General features: G+C 37.1%; 1 protein-coding gene across 9 annotated transcripts in view; it reads left to right on the top strand.

Moving 5' to 3' along the window:
• Window positions 1–20,457, top strand: part of LEPR (leptin receptor) — a 69,287-nt gene that overhangs the window by 40,789 nt on the left and 8,041 nt on the right. For 8 of the 9 annotated variants that reach the window (XM_070486507.1, XM_070486511.1, XM_070486506.1 and 5 more), the window contains 11 exons: window positions 3,188–3,478; window positions 3,637–3,754; window positions 6,005–6,204; window positions 8,378–8,526; window positions 9,551–9,710; window positions 9,828–9,910; window positions 12,946–13,162; window positions 14,869–15,051; window positions 16,472–16,567; window positions 17,960–18,065; window positions 18,973–19,048. In XM_070486507.1, coding sequence (XP_070342608.1) covers window positions 3,188–3,478; window positions 3,637–3,754; window positions 6,005–6,204; window positions 8,378–8,526; window positions 9,551–9,710; window positions 9,828–9,910; window positions 12,946–13,162; window positions 14,869–15,051; window positions 16,472–16,567; window positions 17,960–18,065; window positions 18,973–19,048 — 1,679 coding nt within the window. Of the gene's footprint in view, window positions 1–3,187; window positions 3,479–3,636; window positions 3,755–6,004; window positions 6,205–8,377; window positions 8,527–9,550; window positions 9,711–9,827; window positions 9,911–12,945; window positions 13,163–14,868; window positions 15,052–16,471; window positions 16,568–17,452; window positions 17,720–17,959; window positions 18,066–18,972; window positions 19,049–20,457 lie in introns of those variants that run through there. The other variant, XR_011494791.1, reaches the window with a different exon arrangement.

Here is a 20,457-nt window from a genome sequence, read left to right on the forward strand (position 1 = left end):
ATATATTTGCTCTTCCATATGCAAATATTTAGTGTTTAGTGTACATGAAGGTAATAAAAATGTTTTGTTGAAAAGAAACTTTGCAAGTTTATTTGCTTATACATTATCTAACGATATTACCATTAACAGCTTGCCGTTTACTCATTCACCATGACTGTCTCTCTAGTGACTTTAGACATCCCAAACAGAAAAATCTGAAAATAGGTGAAAAAAAATCCAGACAGTGAGTAAACAGCTGCCCAAAGGGCAGAATCTGTTGATTTAGCAATGAGAGACAAGTTAGGCTTACTAATTTAAGAAATTTGCACAGCTTAGATGCCACTGTGTGGTAACAGGTGATTTTTAAGGGAAGGACAGAAACTGGCTAAAAGAAAGCAGACTTCGGTCACCAAGAGTGGGGAGAAAAGCTTACACACTGGAGTAGCTCCCGAGAACATTTGTCTCTAACAGTGTCATCTGCTGTCATGAGGTACTGATGTGTGCTGAATCACAAAGAAAAGGTGGAATTAGGCTCATCATTCCCTACTGAATAATAATAATAAGGACAGTTACAAGGTGCCTCCTGTGTCTCAGACACTGTTGTAGGTGCTTTCCATATATCATCATTTTATCCTTTCAACAACACTATGAGGTATGTACTCTCATTCCTCTTTTATAGACTAGGAAATTGAGATGTAGGGCAGTTAAATGACTTGTAAAAGTTCATACAATTAGAAAGTAGCAGAACTGGCAGTCTAATTCACAAGTTCGTGTTTGTAACCACTGAAAGGAGATGAAGTGCATGATGTATAAATATGCGAGATTTCCAGCAACGCTAAAAATTGATACTCAAAGCTAGTAAGCAGTAAGCCTAATTACGTAGAGCGTTTTAGTGGAACATTTCATTTCCTTCATGAGTCCTGCTAATGAGGTTTCGGTGTTGGTTAGGTTTTTTCGGTTTAGTTTTACTGAATTACCTTTGCAGCGATTTCCACCCTTGTTGTCCGAACCCTGTGCAACAGCAAAGTCTGTTTCTCCAAATTTGGGAACTTCCTATTCTTTGCACAAAGGGGTTTGAATCCTTTGCTCTTAAGTCTAACTACGTCCTGTTATTAGGTTCTCCTTGCTAGTTCACTGATAGGTGCTATAATGACAGCCATCAAACTGAAACATTCTGTAAGGTTGAGGCGTTAATTTATTTAGCATGAATTAGCGCGACTGCTTTATTATTTCCAAACCCTTGGGATTTTTTTTTTTAACAGAGGTTACCTGATGTACTGCTGCCATAGCAAACAGAATGCTGATTTTCAGCACCTTTATAACTACTGCTTTTTACTGATTGATAAATTAAAGCTGTACCTACCAAATGCACAGTTACTGAAACGCTGACTGTTCCTAATCAAGGAATTCTTATGGATTCTTTTAAAATGAAGTGGCTAGGTTCTTTCTCTGTAGCTGTGGGGAGCTTGTGGACTTTTAGAGGCAAACCCAGGACCTTTCCAGAACTTATGAAGTCCAAGAATATTGCAGTTAGGTTATGGTACATCCTGAAAACAATTTAGAAGGGCTGAATTCTTGTAATACCTTTATTAACTGCATTCTTGTTGCTGCCAAAGAAGAGGAGAAATATATTAGGCGATTTCTACGTTTCATACTTGGCAGCTTTTCTAATGTGGTATCTTAAATGAGATAAAATATATATTTATATTATTTTGAAAATTAAATATTCAACATTTACCTCATATCAATTACAATACATTTGTTCCATGAAAATTTTAATCATTGGGATTTTAGTAACTTTTTCTTCTTTCTAAGCTAATATTTTAGCATTTAATCATGCTAAAATACTACAACTTTAGTCTTATTTCTCAGTTAAGCCTTACTTAAGCATTCAATTTTGAAGAGAAATGCTTTGAGTTTTTTATTATCTTTAGAATTAAAATCTTCAACTTAAATTTTGAAATCTCATTTGTCCTCTTTAAACAATGAAACTATTCTGAGGTTTTTGCAGCAGTTCAGTAATGGGATGTGGAGCGTGTTGAAGGCAGGTCAATGGTCTCGCAGTCTGTGCCGCACCCGAGGTAGGATTGTGACCTAGCGGACTGGCTTCCGTCCAGTAATTTCGTGCTGCAGAGTTTTTTCCTGTTTATGCTTGACCTTAGACATACAAAATGCGAATTTCCTGTGTGGATTGTGAATATAAAGACATTAGAGTTTAGCAGGCTATTACAGAAAAGAGAAAACATCGTAAAAACTAATGAAGCTATTTTGTTTTTGTTCTTGTGTGTAATCCAGAAGAGATGTATGAAAACAGATATCCATATTCTATCAGCAGAAAATGGCTTTACTTTAAATTGTGCGATTGAAATATACTGTTTTTGTAATGCACGATGGCAGAAATAATTTCTTCCTCTGTAAACATTTATTTTTATCTGTTTCTAATTGAAAATATAAGCAAGCTGTTTCCAACAATAGGGGACTGAAAACCTAGTATGGAATAGTGTATAGGCATTAAAAAAGAATATTTTAGGAAAATATTGGTTCCCCTTGTCCTCAACCATAGGATCTTGCCATTAAATAACTTAAAATGATATTACAGACCAATATTTACAGTTACTCCTGCTTTGTATATTGGTGAATCATGGATTTAACATTTCCTTACTAGTTTTCTTATTTAAAGCTTATTTCTCTACTTCACCTGCTTATTTGAAGTTTCTGTATATCCAGATGAGACAATGGCAACCACCATTTTTTTCTTCCGGATTTTGTCCTATAGTGATTTGATTTTAAAACTCACCCTAAAGTTCACTGATTATGAGAGCAGAATCTGATGGAAGACGTTGTGGAATTAGACTTTATTTCATTTTCATTAATTTTCTGCCCATCCGTTAGCAAGCGACAATTACTCGCTAAAGCATATTTTATAATGAAGAAGTCTCTAGGTTTAGAAAATACTGAAGACATTTATGAAGCTCAAATCATTTGAGGAGAGGTGTGCTTGGCACACTAGGTAACCGTCCGTGAACAGGCATTTACAGTTATGCAGTCTCTTAGCACACTTATTTGGGCGGTGGGGGGGTGGGGGTGGGGGTGGGGTGGGTGGACGGTGTAATTCTGAACCCACTGTGAATCTCTTTTACATGTTGTACATGCTAACGTGATGTTTTCTGTCTTCATCTCATGTCCCACCTTTCTTTCCTCATTACAGATGTCATATACTTCCCACCTAAAATTCTGACAAGTGTTGGGTCTAACGCTTCTTTTCACTGCATCTATAAAAATGAAAACGAGATTGTTTCCTCGAAAAAGATTGTTTGGTGGATGAACTTAGCTGAGAAAATTCCTCAAAGCCAGTATAGTGTTGTGGGTGACCGTGTTAGCCAAGTTACTTTTCCCAATTTGAATGCCACCAAACCTCGAGGAAAGTTCACCTACGACGCTGTGTACTGCTGCAACGAGCACGAATGCCACCACCGCTATGCTGAATTGTATGTGATTGGTAAGGAGACTGAGGTTCTTTTCATTTTGTTCCACAAGATAAGTTTTTCTTATGGATCCTGTGTTAGAGTCCCATTGAAGACGTAAGGAAAATTCATTTTCATTGAATTTTTGTTGTTGTTTTTCCTTTATATTAATATTTTAATGTGTTTTAAATAGATGTCAATATCAATATATCATGTGAAACTGACGGGTACTTAACTAAAATGACTTGCAGATGGTCAACCAATGCAATCCCATCGCTCACGGGAAGTACTTTGCAGTTGAGGTATCATAGGTATGTATTATTTTTGCTGTTTTATTTTTCTGTGGATACGGTGAAATGAAAACTTCTTGTGGAAATATCGCCATCGCTGTAGTCTTGTAGGTTTTCTTCCTAAGAGGGGAAGGTAGAATCTACTTACTTAGGAAATTTTCGAGAGATTAAATAAATCGGTGATTCTTGAAAAAATTCACACGAGGTGAAAAAATTGCAATTTGTTTTTACTTCAAATTACTTTTTCTGATAACCAATTAATTCTCCATAGTTGCATTTTAACTCTTGAAGGAAATCCAAGAAAAATTAGTTTCTGTACATTTTAGTTTGGTTTAGAGAGTTGATGAGAGGAGAATATCGAGGGTTACAGAAGCCTAAGATCATTTGCTAAAGATCAGTGCTTTGGAAAAAAGTCAGAGGTAGTGGCACAAAGATTCTAAGAGAACATACGAATGGCTTTTAGAAGTAGTAAGATTATTTAAGAGAGAAATACTTAGTAAGGATTGAAGTGTCCTAATAGAGTAATTTGTGTTTGCTTATTTTCACCCTTCCCTGTTTTACAAAGAATTCAAGGCATTGTTTTCCTATAGTATTCTCCTTCTCTCCACAAAGAGTTTTATCTAAAATAACAGCACATTTGATTAGAAGAGGGTAGATACATTTTTACTTTTATGATATGTCATAGTGGTTTTCAAGTATATGTGCTGCTCTTAAGCGCCCTGTCTTGATTTGAATTTGTATTTGTACTGGGGACTTGCAGTTTGTATAACTTGTGCTCATTTATTCTTAAAATGTAAATTTTCTGCTTAAAAACAGGTCCCTTTCTCAAATACTGTGGACTCAATTCTATTCCTAATGCTTCCAGTCTCTCCTTTGTAGTATTAGAAAAAATGGGACTGTTTCTCACGTGAGAATAATAGCTGCCTTCATCTCACCTGACAGGAGTATTTTTAAATCAATGGAATGCTCCTGTTCTGCCATTGTCTTTCCTTTCTTTCCATGGCATTTCACATTAACAAAGGTGTTTTTGGGTGACTGTTCCACGAGCCCCGGGCCTCATTTATCTCACTGGCCTTTACAGAACTATGAAACCAACTGCACATACTTGGGCGAGTTTTTTAACCTCTCTAAGCCTCAATTTCCTTGTCTGTAAAATGGAGAGAATAATAGGACTTTAAGGTTTCTGTGAGAACGAATGACATGTTTCATGCAATAATAATTAAATGATATAATTTCTCCTGATAAACATTCAATAAATGGTTATTGCTGTCATGACGATGATGATGCTAACCTTTGCATCCCAAGTGGACTATTGCTGAGCTTCTATACAAGGTCATGCCTCTCCTTTTTTACTAGCAGAATGACGTCTTCATTCTCATTTTCCTCCACCCACCACCACTCATTCACACATGCACACACTCATATGCACACACCCATGATTGTAATTTTGAGGAAACAGGAAGAACAAGGTGCCACAAAAAATGGAAAATGAGAGACAGAAGAATATCGATTTTTCATTTTCTTGTAACCTCCTTACTCTCATTCCTATGGAAACAGTAAATGCTACTTTAGCCGCTTAAATGCCATATTCAGAGCAAATAGTGGCAGAAGGGCTATTTCAAAGAAGAGGAGAAAGGCTCTGTATGTTCCGAGGTGGAGTGATTACTGTGATGCAGTTATGAAAAAAATTTCTTAATTTTCTTCTCTGAGAAAATGGGTGATATTCTTGACTGTATGATTCATATGCAAATCAAGAATTAGTATTATTTTAATTGCTTTGAACTAGAAAATACTAGAACACAATCTATTAGGCTATATTTACTATCAATTATATCTTCTATTTGTCATGGAATTGATCTCTGCTTATCGTGTAAGGAATTTACCTTCCTTCCAATCTTGGGAATGCCCTATTGCTACTTGTGAGCTATACTTTTAAAATTGTGTTGCTTTGGTATAATATCAGCTTAGCTTTCAAAGTGTTGTAGGTTCTATCTCTAATTGAGTCATTCTCTCATTGTTAGAGCAATGCCACTTATTTCACTTGCATCCCCATTTAGTGTCTAATGAAATATTTAATAAGGGTTATTGTCTATTTTGATGGGAAGACATAAGATTGTGATATAGCTAGGAATTCCAAAATGCCTTTCCAATAAGAGCATCTGTTTTTAAGTGGAGCAAAAACAGTCTCTTTTAAACAGCAAAGCAGAATTCTCAAATATCTTGTTGCTTTCATCAATGTTGTATATTAATGGAGTTTTTGTATCTTTTCAGGAGCAGCCTTTACTGTTCTGATGTTCCATCTGTTCATCCCGTATCTGAACCTAAAGATTGCCATTTGCAGAGGAATGGTTTTCATGAATGCGTGTTTCAGCCAATCTTTCTGTTATCCGGCTACACGATGTGGATCCGAATCAATCACGCTTTGGGTTCACTGGACTCTGCCCCAGTGTGTGTCGTCCCTGATTCTGTGGGTATGTCGCGCTGTGCTGTGTGTCTTCATTTTGATGAGCAGATTTGGACTGAAGTTGATTCAGGGTAACCTGTATTTATCCATTTTCTGATCACACTAGATTGAAAATTTTTTTTCCTGTTTACAATGGAATTGAGAAGACAATCAGCCTTAGAAAGTTTTACAGTTTTGATTTTATTTTAAATTATTTATAGCTCAATTTTTTAGCAATAGGAATATTTTCAGCATACGATTCGATGAATTATATTGGTCATTGGGAATGAAAGTTAGTAGTAATATTATTCTAAATAGTGTACTACGCTGTGTTTTTCTCCTAATGTACTTATGAAAACATTTGCTGTTTTTAATCTAAAAGTTTAACTGGAGTATTCTGACAGTTTTTGTAAGTTGAGTAGTCATAACACAAGGCTTTAATTTGTGAGGTTGTGTAGGGAGCAGAAGAATTCAAAATAACTAAAGTGAAGTGAAGAAGAGAAAAGAGACAAGGATGATGACATACATCGTGATATTTTAAACACTTTTTGAAAGATATTTTGATTTCAAAGGATTAAGAAAGCCCTTGGATAATATGATCTATCTCTCTAGTATTGTTGTGAAATCTTTGAGAAATGACCCATTAAAGATTGTGCAGCAGAGGTAAAAGAATATCTTTTGGTGCTATATACTATTTTATTGGAAAATTATCCCCCAAATCAATATTTGATTCATTATAATTTCAAATAATTAGTATACATCTGAATTAAAATCTACATTTTGTTAAATACAGGATAAAGTTATAATTTTTAGGTTTCTTTATTAATGTAAAGTCTCAATTAATTGATTGCTCTCCCCTCGCCCCCACTATTTAGGTTGCTTCCATTCTAGGTGATTTTACTGTAGGTGGCACTTCTCTGATACTAAATATCCCACCCAGGATAGCAAAGAAACCCTCTACCCCCGTCCCCATAAGCATGCACAGATACACCCTCACATGTCCTCTATGGCAGATGCAGTATGGATCCAGTTTTTTATGCTGTCTGAATAACATTTAATGTTATTCTTTTCAGTACTAAAATAAGGAATCTAAGTTGGGCTTATATTGCCTACTGAGTACTAGAAAATGTGGAATTCAACTCTGGGATCCAAATGCCAGCTCCGCCTTGTAAACTTGGGCTAATCACATAAGCACTCCGTGACTGTTTTATCACCCATAGAGTGCAGGAAGCTCCTCGTGCCTCCCCAGTGTGGGTGTTGTGGGGGTCATGTAAACCATTGTACTTCAAAGCACCCTTTCTGCAAACTACAGGCTGTATCCATGTGATATCCATATGATTCAGTCAAGTACAATCTGAGATCTAATGCCTTAGGGTCTTTCAAACATTCATCCTTCCTTTCCTGAGGGGGAATTATCTTTTCGTGAGGTGAAATATACGTCATCTTACTGGTTGGTGAAGAATGTCTTCTTGGCACCGGAAGAATTGAGCAAGCGTGAGAACCTGTGTAGCAATGGAACAGTTGAGGAGTTTTGGTCATGAACAGTCTCAAGTATTATTGTTGATGAAGTCCTGAGCTTATGCTTGGGCTTTGGGACTTTTACAACATGATGAGTTTACATATTGTCCTTTACTATTTTTTTTTTTTAGAGCTCTTGACATTCTTGTCATCTTTACCTCCATTTCTGCCCTTTAAAAGTCTGTTTTTCTCAGATTGTAGGAACCAAGGCTTTACTCTGCAAGCCTGTCTCTGACCTTCACGTGGGAATACTTAACAATAGACAGCAGCAGAAGAGCTGGAAATTTACACATGTGGGAGTGGCCGCAGTGCATGCTTTTTGCCTTTGATTGAAGCTCTGTGTAGAGCAGAGTTTGCTACTGACATGTCCCACGTGTTCAGTATGGTTGCTTTTGCATGCAGAACCAATGGATCAATTTCTAATCAAGTTAACTATTAACTTGCAGAGGACAAGAACACTGTTTTGACTTTTTTTCACTCATCCTCTCTATTTGCAAAATAGAGATGATCCCTTTCGTGTGTATCACATAAAATTATAGGGGATTAAATGAGATAACGAATGAGAAAGTTTTGAGAAAAAGATACTGCTTTATAAATATAAGATATGAAAAATTATATCACACTAATGTTTTTTAAACATCATTTAAATTACTGTTACATAATACTGTTTTTTAAATTTCTAGTGAAACCACTGCCTCCATCTAGTGTGAAAGCAGAAATTACTGTAAAAATTGGGTTATTGAAAATTTCTTGGGAAAAGCCAGTCTTTCCAGAGAATAATCTTCAGTTCCAGATTCGCTATGGTTTAAGTGGAAAAGAAGTCCAATGGAAGGTACCTTTTACCTGGAAATTTCTTCAGCTCGCCTCACTAAAAGTTATTTCTTATAACTATTTAAGAATTGTATTGCATAAGATTTATTTTATTGGCATAACAGTATATCCTCTTGTATTTTGTAGTTATTTATGTTAAATAGATTGATCTAAGTCTAACCTTTTTAAGGAATGAAATTTCCTGCAATCCATCATTGCCCAAAGTGAGTGTTACAGAACATTTGTACCATAAAATATGTTCTTTGAAAAACTCTTCCTTGAAATGTTCCTAAATCACTTTAGGAAACCTCGCCTCACTGTGTGCCCCTAGTATAGTCATAGTAAATTATGTATTAAAGGTTTGGAGAGGCCTTCATTAAAGAGACATTTGTGACTTTTGTTCATCCTATGTTTCTCAAACTCATTTTACCAAGGAAGCCTTTTGTCTCTAACATCTAGCAATATTCTTTATACTTGTACATTCATTGGGATGCATTTTGGGAGAAGCCGCTTTTGTCAAACAACCAGAATCACACCCATTGTGGCAAGTGTGCATAAGATGACTCGCCGTGTCCGTTCTCTGATGGCAGGCTGCAAAGACCCAGAATTACCAGGCACCCTAATCATGTCATTAGATCACAATGATTTCAACTGGAATGAGTGTGACCCTTACCTGCCTGCTGAGGAGACTGAACGTCAGCGATTCTCTACAGCAGGCCCCATCTAACCACTGGGTTAAAGTGCTTAGAAGTCTTTGTGGATGGAGGATGCTGGACCGAGATTAGTAATAGGGTTAAGAGAGTGTTTGGGAAGCGAGGTTGCAAATGAACGAGTCCGAATCTGGTCATGAGAAGGAAATAAGAAGATGACTAAGACAATTTTTACCCGCAAGGAGCTCATGATCCAAGCCTCATATGAGTATTTCTAAAACCAGAAAACACAAAGTCAGCTCTCTCTGAATTTTGGAATAGTGCTAAGGTTTAAAGTCCAATGAATTTCAGGGCCCTTTAGCTACATAGGTGTTCATGCTTTGACTTATTTTACAGACGTATGAGGTATATGATGCAAGATCAAAATCCGCCAGTCTCCTGGTGCCAGACCTGTGTGCGGTCTATGCTGTGCAGGTGCGCTGCAAGAGGCAGGATGGACTGGGCTATTGGAGTAACTGGAGCGCTCCAGCCTACACGGTTGTCGTGGATATAAAAGGTCTGCCGAGTTTTTCTAAATGTGTCTTAAAAACGCATAAGTGTGTGTTTCAAATATAACTGAAAAATATTCCTTCCAAGATCACATGTACAACTTGGGCTCCTTGTCATTATGCAGCTCCTATCAGAGGACCTGAATTTTGGAGAATAATTAATGAAGATACCACTAAAAAAGAGAAAAATGTCACCTTACTTTGGAAGGTATTCCTACTTTTTATGTTATTCTTAAATTATACTTTTATGCTCTTAAAAGTTTTACTTCACTGTTCGTAATTCTGACACTAATATAATCTCCAGCAGGCTCTGCGATCCCATATTTTCATGTTAATTCTGAGATGTGATTGCAGAGCTAGGATGTGTAGTGGAGGGGGCACTGGCATGGAGTTTGGTGACTGTAATTCTCTTCTCAGTTTAACATATTGTAGGTACATCAGTACTATTTTAGCAAAGTCACTTAGATTCTCAGCCTCAATTTTCTCATCTGTACAAATGTAGGATTGGACTAGATGATATCTAGTGTTCCTTAAAGTCTCTAAATTCTGTTTATATTTAAGCCTAAACAAAGCAAACCTGGCCTTCCCCACCTATCTCAAGGGCATTTAAACAAGAGATTATTCTGTTCTTATGATGGCATATAAACAATGGATATTTCCCAAACAATGGATATTCAGTCTAGCAATTTTCACAGCATTGTCTCGCCCAAATGAACTTTATTTCTATTCCAAGCAAATAAATTTTTTGGTCGGAATTTTGGGGTGACACAAACATTCAGTCCATAGAAACATCATTTGTCATTAGGGAATTGCACATTAAAACGACAATGAGACACATATAGAATGGTTAAAATCCAAAAAACTGACAAGAAATAAAATTTAAAAAACAGACAAAAAAAAGAGAGAGCTTTTATTCTTTGCTGGTGGGAATGCAAAACAGCACAGCCACTTTGGAAGGCAGTTTCTTAGTTTCCTACGAAGTTAAACATAGTCTTACCATATGATCCAGCGTTGCACTGTTAGGTATTTACCCAACTGATTTGAAAATTTGTGTTCACATAAAAACTTGCACATGAATGACCCTAGCAGCTTTATTCATAATGACCAAAAGCTGGAAGCAACCAACGTACCCTTCTATAGATGAGTGATAAACAAACTGTAGTACTTCTATACAATGGAATATTACTCATTGATAAACAGAAGTTGTTATAAAGCTACGAAAAGACATGGATGAATCTTAAATGCAAGTTGCTAAGTGCTGGAAGCCCATCTGAAAAGGCTACATTATAATTCCACTTATATGACATTCTAGAAAAGGCATAACTATAGAAATGATAAAAAAGATCAGTGGTCTTCAGGGGTTTTGCTGATGGGGAAAAGTTTGAATAGCTGGAGCACAGGGGATTTTTTATGGCAGTGAAACTATTCTGTGTAATATTATCCTGATGAGTACGTAGCAGTATGCATTTGCCAAAACCCATGGAACTTTATAGCTCAAAGAGCAAACCTTAACGTACTCAAAATTAAAAATAAATCATTTAGGAGGTTGGAGAATCCCAGAATGGAATCCAGACTGCGACAAGAGAATCTAACCGTATTACAAGTGTGTGAAACAACCTCACTGAAGAAGCTGGGAGAAAAAGGTGCAGGACCAAGTAACTTTGTAACTGAATGGATTCTTAAAACTGAAGGCAAAAGAAACTGTACATAAGCACTGTGTTCTAGCTGATAAAGTTATTTCTCACGGGGTATGGGTTAACAATTCTTGTACCGCTATAAATGCAAACTGGAATAGAACCATTAAATAAATGGATGGTGGATGGTGGGATGCAGGTTTCTCACTGTTGAACTGGTTACAACAGGCAAGGAGGAGAAGACTGGAATGATCCATGTGGTAATGGATTAGAGTTGAAGACATCAGTATGAACTCATGCTTAGCTTAATATGGATACAGACAGATTCATTTGGAAATATTTCTAGATATGTATATGTATGGGGTTAGCATACACACATACATTTCCTTGATTTGTAAGCTGAGAGGGCCTTGAAGTAACAGCACTCCAGTAGCAAGGAGCATGCCCAAATTTGTTTCTAATACCGTTTTCCATAAAAGGAGCTAGGGTTCCTTGAACAAATGGCTGGTTATAGGGCTGGGGCAGGAAATACACAAGATGAGCCTGGAGCAACTTGTTGTACCAGATAATAAGGAAGTTTATCATCCTTTTTAGTTGATGGCTACAAAAGTAAATATTTGTATATGAAAACTGACAGATTTTTAAGAACAACATGCAAAATTTGCATGACTTTTCAGACCTTTCTTTCTTGCAGTGGCTGCTAAAATCTTACTCCCCACCTACCCAGATTGTCCACACCCTGCAGGGCTACATGTTTATGTGTTTGTGTTTTTTTCCTCTGGTATTTCTGACTTTGAGGCATCTCAATGGCAAAAAAAAAAGAAATTGAGAAGCACTGTTCTGGTCTGTTGTATACAGTCAAGCTTTCTTTGGGTTTACAAGGGATGGGCAGCATTTTATCTTACCTGCAACAGGTGAAGGTCATGGGGGAAGAGAGGTATGTTGTGATGCTCTGTAGAATCAAAGAATAGAATTGGACTAGATGTGTATTTTACATTGGAATTGTCAATGACCTGGTATGATTTTTTTTAAAACTATAGGACAGAAATTCTGGGCTGCCATCTACACTGTCCTGATAATCTGTTACTTGAAGTGGCAGCATATTAGGGGAAAGGCAAACCAGTGACAAATGTTGCTGGGATTACTGTAAGTGCTGATTAACATCTTTTTGGCTCCTTCTTCTTGCTGCTTTACTGAGCCAAAGGGTTATTGCTTATTTGCTTTTTAGACGAGGAGACTCTCTGATCCTGCCAGTCTTTCTTTTCTCCAGAATTAGAGTGAAACTTCTTGGTAGAAATGTGTCCTATTTGTACCTATACTTCAAATGACTCATTATTATCTTCAAAAGATTCATTCTCTGCTTCTTAAGAAAAAACCCAAAAGGGGAAAATAAGTTTACTCTGCTCCCTACTCACCCAGACCTTCATGGGGTCATGGTCAGAAGCAGCCTCCATCCCCCCACCTCCCCATACTCAGCCTTCAAATAGGCAGTGCTTGCCTGCGGCTGCCCCTGCCCTCAATGGGAAACGTACAGGAAGAGTTCCATGAGCTCAGTGGGTATAAAAAGCACTATAGCCCTGAAACTCATCAATTTTTATGTTTACTACAGCCCCTGATGAAAAATGACTCCTTGTGCAGTGTGAGAAGATATGTGGTAAGACATCATACTTCCCGGAATGGAATGTGGTCAGAAGATGTGGGAAATCACACTAAATTCACTTTCCCGTGGACAGAGCAAGCGCACTCGGTTACAGTTCTGGCCGTCAATTCAATTGGTGCTTCTCTTACAAATTTTAATTTAACATTCTCATGGCCTATGAGCAAAGGTAAGAAGAGGCACAGGGTAGTACACCTGTGCCCCCTTTCATATTTAATCTTTGCGAACTCCTCCCATTCTAAATGGTCTTCCAAGAAGCCTATGATACTTTTAATCTGAAAGTCTCTCACCTGTGATCTCTTCTTTGTCGGAAAAGTAACAAAACAGATTGTGCCCTGATGATGTGATATGGTCCTTGGGTTTCCATGTGGTAGAACATTGTTGAAATGGTATAATAAGTGAGCATATTCTAGTGAATCTAAGACTTTTGGACCAATGGAGGTTGTAGATAAATGTCTCTCTCTCTTTCTGTATACACACACACACGTGTGTGTGTATATATATATATATCTCTCAAATATGTAAAAATAAATGTGTGTGTGTGTGTTAGGTATACTACATATATATGTAATAGTATGAGGTATTATATGGATGCAAATAATTGCTCAGACTTGAATATGGCCCTGTACTTCATATAATATGAGTGATGAACTCTTGTTAATTTTGATATATTTGATTAATTAGCAAACTGAAAACTACCTTCAATAGAAGTTTCTAATCTGGATTAAATATTTCAAAGTATAATTTTTTAATGGAAAATTAGAATTTCCTACACCTCTGCCAATCTATAAAGGCCTTTCCAAATGTGGCCTCCTCCCTGAAGTCTTTGCTTCTTGCCTTTATTGGATACGTCCTATTCTTTCTTTAAGTCTCAGTGTTTTCCACCTTTCTTGAGATATTTTATATCCTGCCTTATATTATTACTTTTGTACGTACAGTGTAACCTTCATGTGAGTTCCACAGCACCTAGCACAATGTTTACATTGAAAATATTTTCAGTGTTTCTGTTCTAGAAATATTTATTGACTGCTGCACTGTGCTAGGTCCTGGGAATTTCAACATAAGAAAAACTCGAATGGTCTCAGCGTTCATGGAGTCCAGTAGGTGAGACAGACATTAATCGGATAATAGTAAAGTGAACGCCCATTTACAAATCGAGATAAGTTCTCAGGAAACAAATGTAATTTTAAAAAGGAAAAGAAAATAAGAAGCTTTCCTGGTATTGAGGGTCAGAGAAGCTTTCTTGAGGAAGCAGTATAGGAATTAAACTTCCCCAGAAGGTGGCGGGAAGAGCATTGGCTCCTGAGAGAGGGACAATCTGACCAAAAGTCCTTATGGCACAGGAGAGGGTGTGAAGGAAGACTGGGGTGGCTCCGGTGTGCAAAATCCTGAAAGGCAGAGGTAGGCTGACGCTTGGCCCACGGGGCCTTGTAGACATGACAGGAGTTTCATCCTCACGTGTGGAAATCCACTGGAGGCTGTTCAGCGGGACTCTGTGCAGAAGGTGTTAAAATGATCAGCTTGGTGCTTTGAAAGCATGACTCCGTCCGCGGGAGAGAAGTCTGCAGGGAATTAGACGGGATGATTTCCAGGCTGTGCAGTATTCCAGTGGAGAACACCTTTCTGACTATATCCCCAAATCCCTTTTGCAGATTTAAGTAGAATCTTCTTTCTCTTCAACAGCGTATATTCCCACATCTCTCTGCTTATGTGACTCTTGTAATACAAAAATAATCGCCGTGCATTATATTTATTTATGTAAATGTCCGCCTTCTCTTCCTTCTCCCTTTTGCCAGTAGTTCTGTGTCCCTCCAGGGTATTAGGAGATTTTCATTAATTTTGAATTTACAAATAAATTTCCTCTTTTCCCCTCAGTCAATGCCGTGGAGTCACTCCGCGCTTATCCGTTAAACAGCAGCTGTGTGATTCTTTCCTGGACGCTAGCAGCCGGTGATTACAACCTGGTGTCTTTCATTATTGAGTGGAAAATTCTCACTGAAGATGGCGACATCAAATGGCTTAGAGTCCCTTCATCTGTCAAGAAGTATTATATCCATGGTAAGTTTACCGTCCTTTAATAAATCTCTCTTATGGATTCGTATGATGCTACAGATTATTAATTCAAATAACACAGCCAATTCATGAAAACTTCAAAAATATAGATGGTACTACCATCTATACATAATTTTATCACCTGACCACAAACGCTTACTTCTAGTTCATTTGATCCTTTTCCATATAAATATTTTACACAGTTGTAATCCTATCATCTCCCACTTTTCTTCTGATTTATTTCTTTGATGTATCAACATTATGTTTCTATTTTTCTCCAATCCTTTAACCATCATTTTTAATGATACAACATTTTATTCCAAAATCTACTTAAACTATTTTTTTGAGAACATTTGTGTTGCTTCCAACTTGACCTTTTTTTTAAACCATTTTTTTAAATGGCTTTTGATATCTGCTGCCAAGTTGTTTTCCCAAACTGTGTACCAACTTATAATGCCAGTAGCAATGAGGGGGAGTGCCAGGCTGACGGTCTGAGGATCGAGGACCAGCATAAACTCCTGGAAATAGCCCACTCGCCCCAGGAGGTGATTAAAGTACAAAGTCAAAGTGCACAATACAGCATCTCCATGTCTGGGAAGGTTTAAGGAGGGAGGCTAAGGACTGCCATGATCTTACTAGGAAATATCATCCCCCCAAGACTCAGACTTTTCCTTCATTTCAAAGACCTAGAATTTAGCATCAGGGTAAATAGAAACAAATAATTGATAGAGAACTAAGTTCAGTTCATAACCCTCTGTGTTTTTCTTTAAACCATGTGCATATAGAATTTAGGCTTCAAAGAGATTTATCTCTTGTGGAATAATATTTATATATTATTCGCATTGGTGAGATGATAGATCACTGATAGATTCATTTTGAGCTTTGCTATGGACATGGTCGTGCTCCATGGGTCCAGACCCTGGATATTGCTAGGGGACTCCTGGTCCCACCCCCATCTTCTCTGCATAGGATTTCACAAGACTTTAGTCTCCCAACTGCCTTGAATGGGGAAACTAAGTAAGCTGAGTTCCCGTGAAAGGGGAATATCGGTGGCTTCAGGGACACGGGAGAGGAGGTGAAGTAGATTGCCCTGGACAGGGAAATAAAACGACTCCTACACCCTGGGCTTGAACAAATTGGCTATCACTGGAACTTGCATTTGAAAAATTTCATTCTTCTATCTCTGGGTAAGGTTTAAAAAAATTATTTATAAAAAAATTATTTGTAAATTTGTAAATTATTGTCATTACTAGGAGAATTTAGAATGCTTGGGCTGTTTTTGAAACTTTCAATCATCAGTTTCAATTCATAAATAATAATTAATTACTATGTTTGGAAATATAAGAGAGTCACTTAAAATTTTTTTCATAGATTTCATTTATATTAATTCAGTAAGAAAGACCCTTTAATATGTTTTTCTCCTCAGATCATTTTATCCCCATTGAGAAGTATCAGATTGGTCTTTACCCAATATTTATGGAAGGAGTGGGCAAACCGAAGATAATCAACAGTTTTACCCAAGGTAAAAGTTTTCTTTTAGTTTCTTTTTATACAGATTTGTGGTTTTCTGTTTAGTCAGCAGTAATGTTGCCGTCTGATTATTCTGTTTCTGATGGAATCATGGAAGAGTCCAGAGTCTTATGTGGATGTGTCATGGGGTGACCGCAGTAAGGGTATGTGATCCCGTGGGGGTAGTAAGAGGGGAAATAATTAGGCATGGTATTGAATTCTTGTATTGGTAAGTAAAATTTTGGGTAAAAAGTTGATGGGAACAAACTAAAGAGAAATACACAGCTATGCAATAAAATACATCATCATAGAGATTAATTGGAAAAATATTAATTTTCTGTATAATTCATAGAAATGCACCTACCCCAAAAAATATGTTTGGGGAATATACTTATACCTCTTTAAATTTTGATCAATCTTCTAAAGGAAATATTTTTTCCTCTAAAAGTAAAACTGAAGAGAGAGTTATAGACATAAGTTCCCCGGGCTGCTTGTATTTCTGATTGATTTTACCATACTTGGAGTATCAACAATTTGCTATTACTTTTCAAATTGTCTTCAAAACCAAGCACCTCAATAATGAAGTTTCAAAAGAGAAACATTTTACCTGGTTTTAGAATGAAAATAACTGTAAAGATTCATTCATGTATTATTCAGCAAATATCTACTGAGCACTGTTCCAAGCTCTGGGCATGGAACTGTGACCATAGTCTCTGCCCTCATGGAGCTGGATCTCCAGGACTCGGACGGGAGTGACAGACAATAAACAAATCGTGTATGATAATGTCAGGTAGAAATAAGCGCCATGAAGCAAAATGAAAGTAAATGAAGGGATAGAGTTAAAATAAAATGTGGGCTTTAGTTAGGATGGCCAAAGTTGGTCTTTTTCTTCGTGCAGGTGATGTTCGAGTACAGCCCTCCAAGGACAAAGGAGAAGAACATTTCAGCAAAGGGATAGCAAGTGCAAAGGCCCTGGGGAATGAGCAGGCTTGGTGGTTCAGAGAACAGCAAGGAGGTCAATGTGTCTGGTGTGAACAGGATAGATTTTGGCAGGTGTTGTAGGCTGGCTTCTCCAGAAGTGGATGCTGAACCGGGGTCATCATCACAATTGGCACTTTGACTCATATAACCCAAAAGTGATCAGATGGAGAGAACTGACAAATAAGTAATTTTGAACAAATGTTTTGCTAAATTACAATAAGCATAATTCTGAACAAAATAGTAATACTTTTATTAATGTGATCATAACTATAGTTATCTTCCTCTTTTTTATTTTGAGGTAATACAGATTTATGATGAAATCAGACTGATGCTGAAATCAGAAAAAAAGTCTACTATAATTTTTGATATAGAAAGGTGTTATTTCCTCAAGTTCTGAAATGTGTGAATTGTATTTCTTTTTCAGATGATATTGAAAAACACCAGAATGATGCAGGTCTATATGTAATTGTGCCAATAATTATTTCCTCCTCCATCTTATTGCTTGGAACATTGTTAATATCACATCAAAGGTAGTGTACTTGGTGTGAAGAATCTTGAGCATGGTTAAAGCTTGATTTAAAACCCAAATCAGAAACATTCATGTATTCTACATATTTTATTTGTAACCAGTTTACGATTAAGATGTCATAAAAAGAAAACGCCTGTTTTCAGGACACCACATTCCATTTTGCTAGCATGACATAAACCTCTTGGAAGAATTAGTTTTTTTATGTATCTAAATTCAGAGAATAACAATCATATCACAGGAAATCCGAGGCAGGACGTTCTTGGAGGTGGCAGAAAGGGCTTTCAGAGTTGTGCGGTGTGGTTGAAGATCTGCCTGGAGCAGTCAGTTCATTATGGGCAGTAAGCACTCTGCTTTTTAAACAGCAGCACCGTGTGGCTCCCGCCTGTCTGATTTGGTGCTGGCCTTGAACCTCCTGGATGCTCTGTGGGTGCCACATCACGCCGTGTTGGGAGGTCTGGACCAATGACGGTGTTTCACACATGCTGAGTCTCTACAGAAACTTGCCTCTTCCAGCAAAAAAGGCAGAGAGGAGATTTGAGAGTCTGAACTGATCTTTCAGTCCAGGCAGCTGATGGGGCCCATATCAAGTGAAATTGTTTCTGAAACTCACCTGATGACCATTTTTAATATTTTATTTTCTCTGAGAAAAACCTATGCAAAGCATTTAGCACAGCACCTTGCACACAACTTTCAATAAGTGTTGGCTATTTTTATCATTGTAGTGATTATTAACTTTGTGTAGACAGAACGTTGGTGGAAATCTTCATGTGATAGCATGTGAAATGAGTCTGACCCTACTGAGGCATAGCTGGTCTGGGGGATTAATTTCTAGTTTATACATTCATTAACTGTTAACGTTTTCAATATGAATGTTTTCTTCTCATTCTAACGCCTTGTATCCTTTGTAGAATGAAAAAGCTGTTTTGGGAAGATGTTCCAAACCCCAAGAATTGTTCCTGGGCACAAGGACTTAATTTTCAGAAGGTCCCATTTTCTATTTTCTTAACCCCAAATATATAAGGTTACGTTTTAGATGTCATATGCCTTCTAGAGCTTTAAACATTTTCAAGGTTTAAAAGTTCTCATTTTATTCAATTCATTGTAATATGAGTCTGTTTAATCTACTATATATTTTCAAGAATAGCAGGATGCAAGGATTTGAAACTGGGCAGACAAAATTCAGTAGGTAGTGTACACATATCTTTCTTCTGGGTCACAGTATATAACAAAATAAGTATTAAGATATTAATGGTCAAGTCTGATGGAGAATGGATATTTGGATACACTTTTTTAGTATAAATTGATTATCCTTAGGCAAAAGGCTGGAATCAATATTTTTAATATCTATCATCTCCATAATTATTTACATCAATTCAAAAACTGGTTAAATAACCCTATCCTCAAACACTGCAATTTGAAAAATGAAATTATCATAATAAAACTTAAATAGTTCCTTGCAAGCTAAAGTAGTTTATGAAACAACTAATCAACTATAATAAAATAATTTGTACCTATGTCTATAATAGAATTTCTCAGAAAACTGTAGAGCTTAATGAATGTTTTATTAATTCTCATAATTTCCCTTGGAGCAAAGTTGGCTTTCCACTCATAAAACCGGAAAGATAAAGTTCAGTTTTCATGTTAAAGTATCAACATGATGTTTTAAACAATAATCGTATGGAAATTATTATGCAGTCTCATGTTGCATCTTTATCATTAGTCACTGTTAAAAGTCTTCAGTGGTTTCCTTGTAGCTACAAGATGAAGTACGGTCCCTGTAAGCTAGACTCAGCGACTTCTCTCTGCAATCTCTTATCGACTTTCATATCCAGTTTTTTCTGTCTCCTGGCCTTGACCTTGCCTTTACTGTTCCTTCCCACCTCTCCAGACACCCCCATGTCAATGGAGACCTTGCTGGAGGGTCTGCTCTGCTCAAGCCTTCCTTTAACAGATGTATTTCCCAATTTGCCCCTCTCCCAACGTTCCCAGAGCATTTTAGTATGTAATTTATTGTGAAGGTGCTCTGAGTTCAAGGGCTGGGTTTTACCCATCACGCGTATTTGTTGAACTGCTCCTGCAGTATGCAAAGAATTAAAGTGGGGATTCATTGAAGAATTGCTGGTCACTCATGATAGCAGTGTCCACTTCTCTGTGTGCGGATCACTGAGATATGTACTCCTACATTCATTAAGATTTTTACTTCGATTCTCAGTATCTCAGTTTCCTCTCCTATAAAATGAGGCTTTATAGAACTTACCTCATGGGGTTGTTTTAGGGTTTAGAGAAGATGGTGCCTGTGGTTTAGGAAGGCCTCAATAAATATCAGTTATCATCATTTTACGTATTCATAGTTTACATTATTGTTCTTTCAGTTCCCTGTGGGATATGTATTA

Source organism: Equus asinus, chromosome 16 (genome assembly GCF_041296235.1).
Source record: "Equus asinus isolate D_3611 breed Donkey chromosome 16, EquAss-T2T_v2, whole genome shotgun sequence".
Lineage (NCBI taxonomy): Eukaryota > Metazoa > Chordata > Mammalia > Perissodactyla > Equidae > Equus > Equus asinus.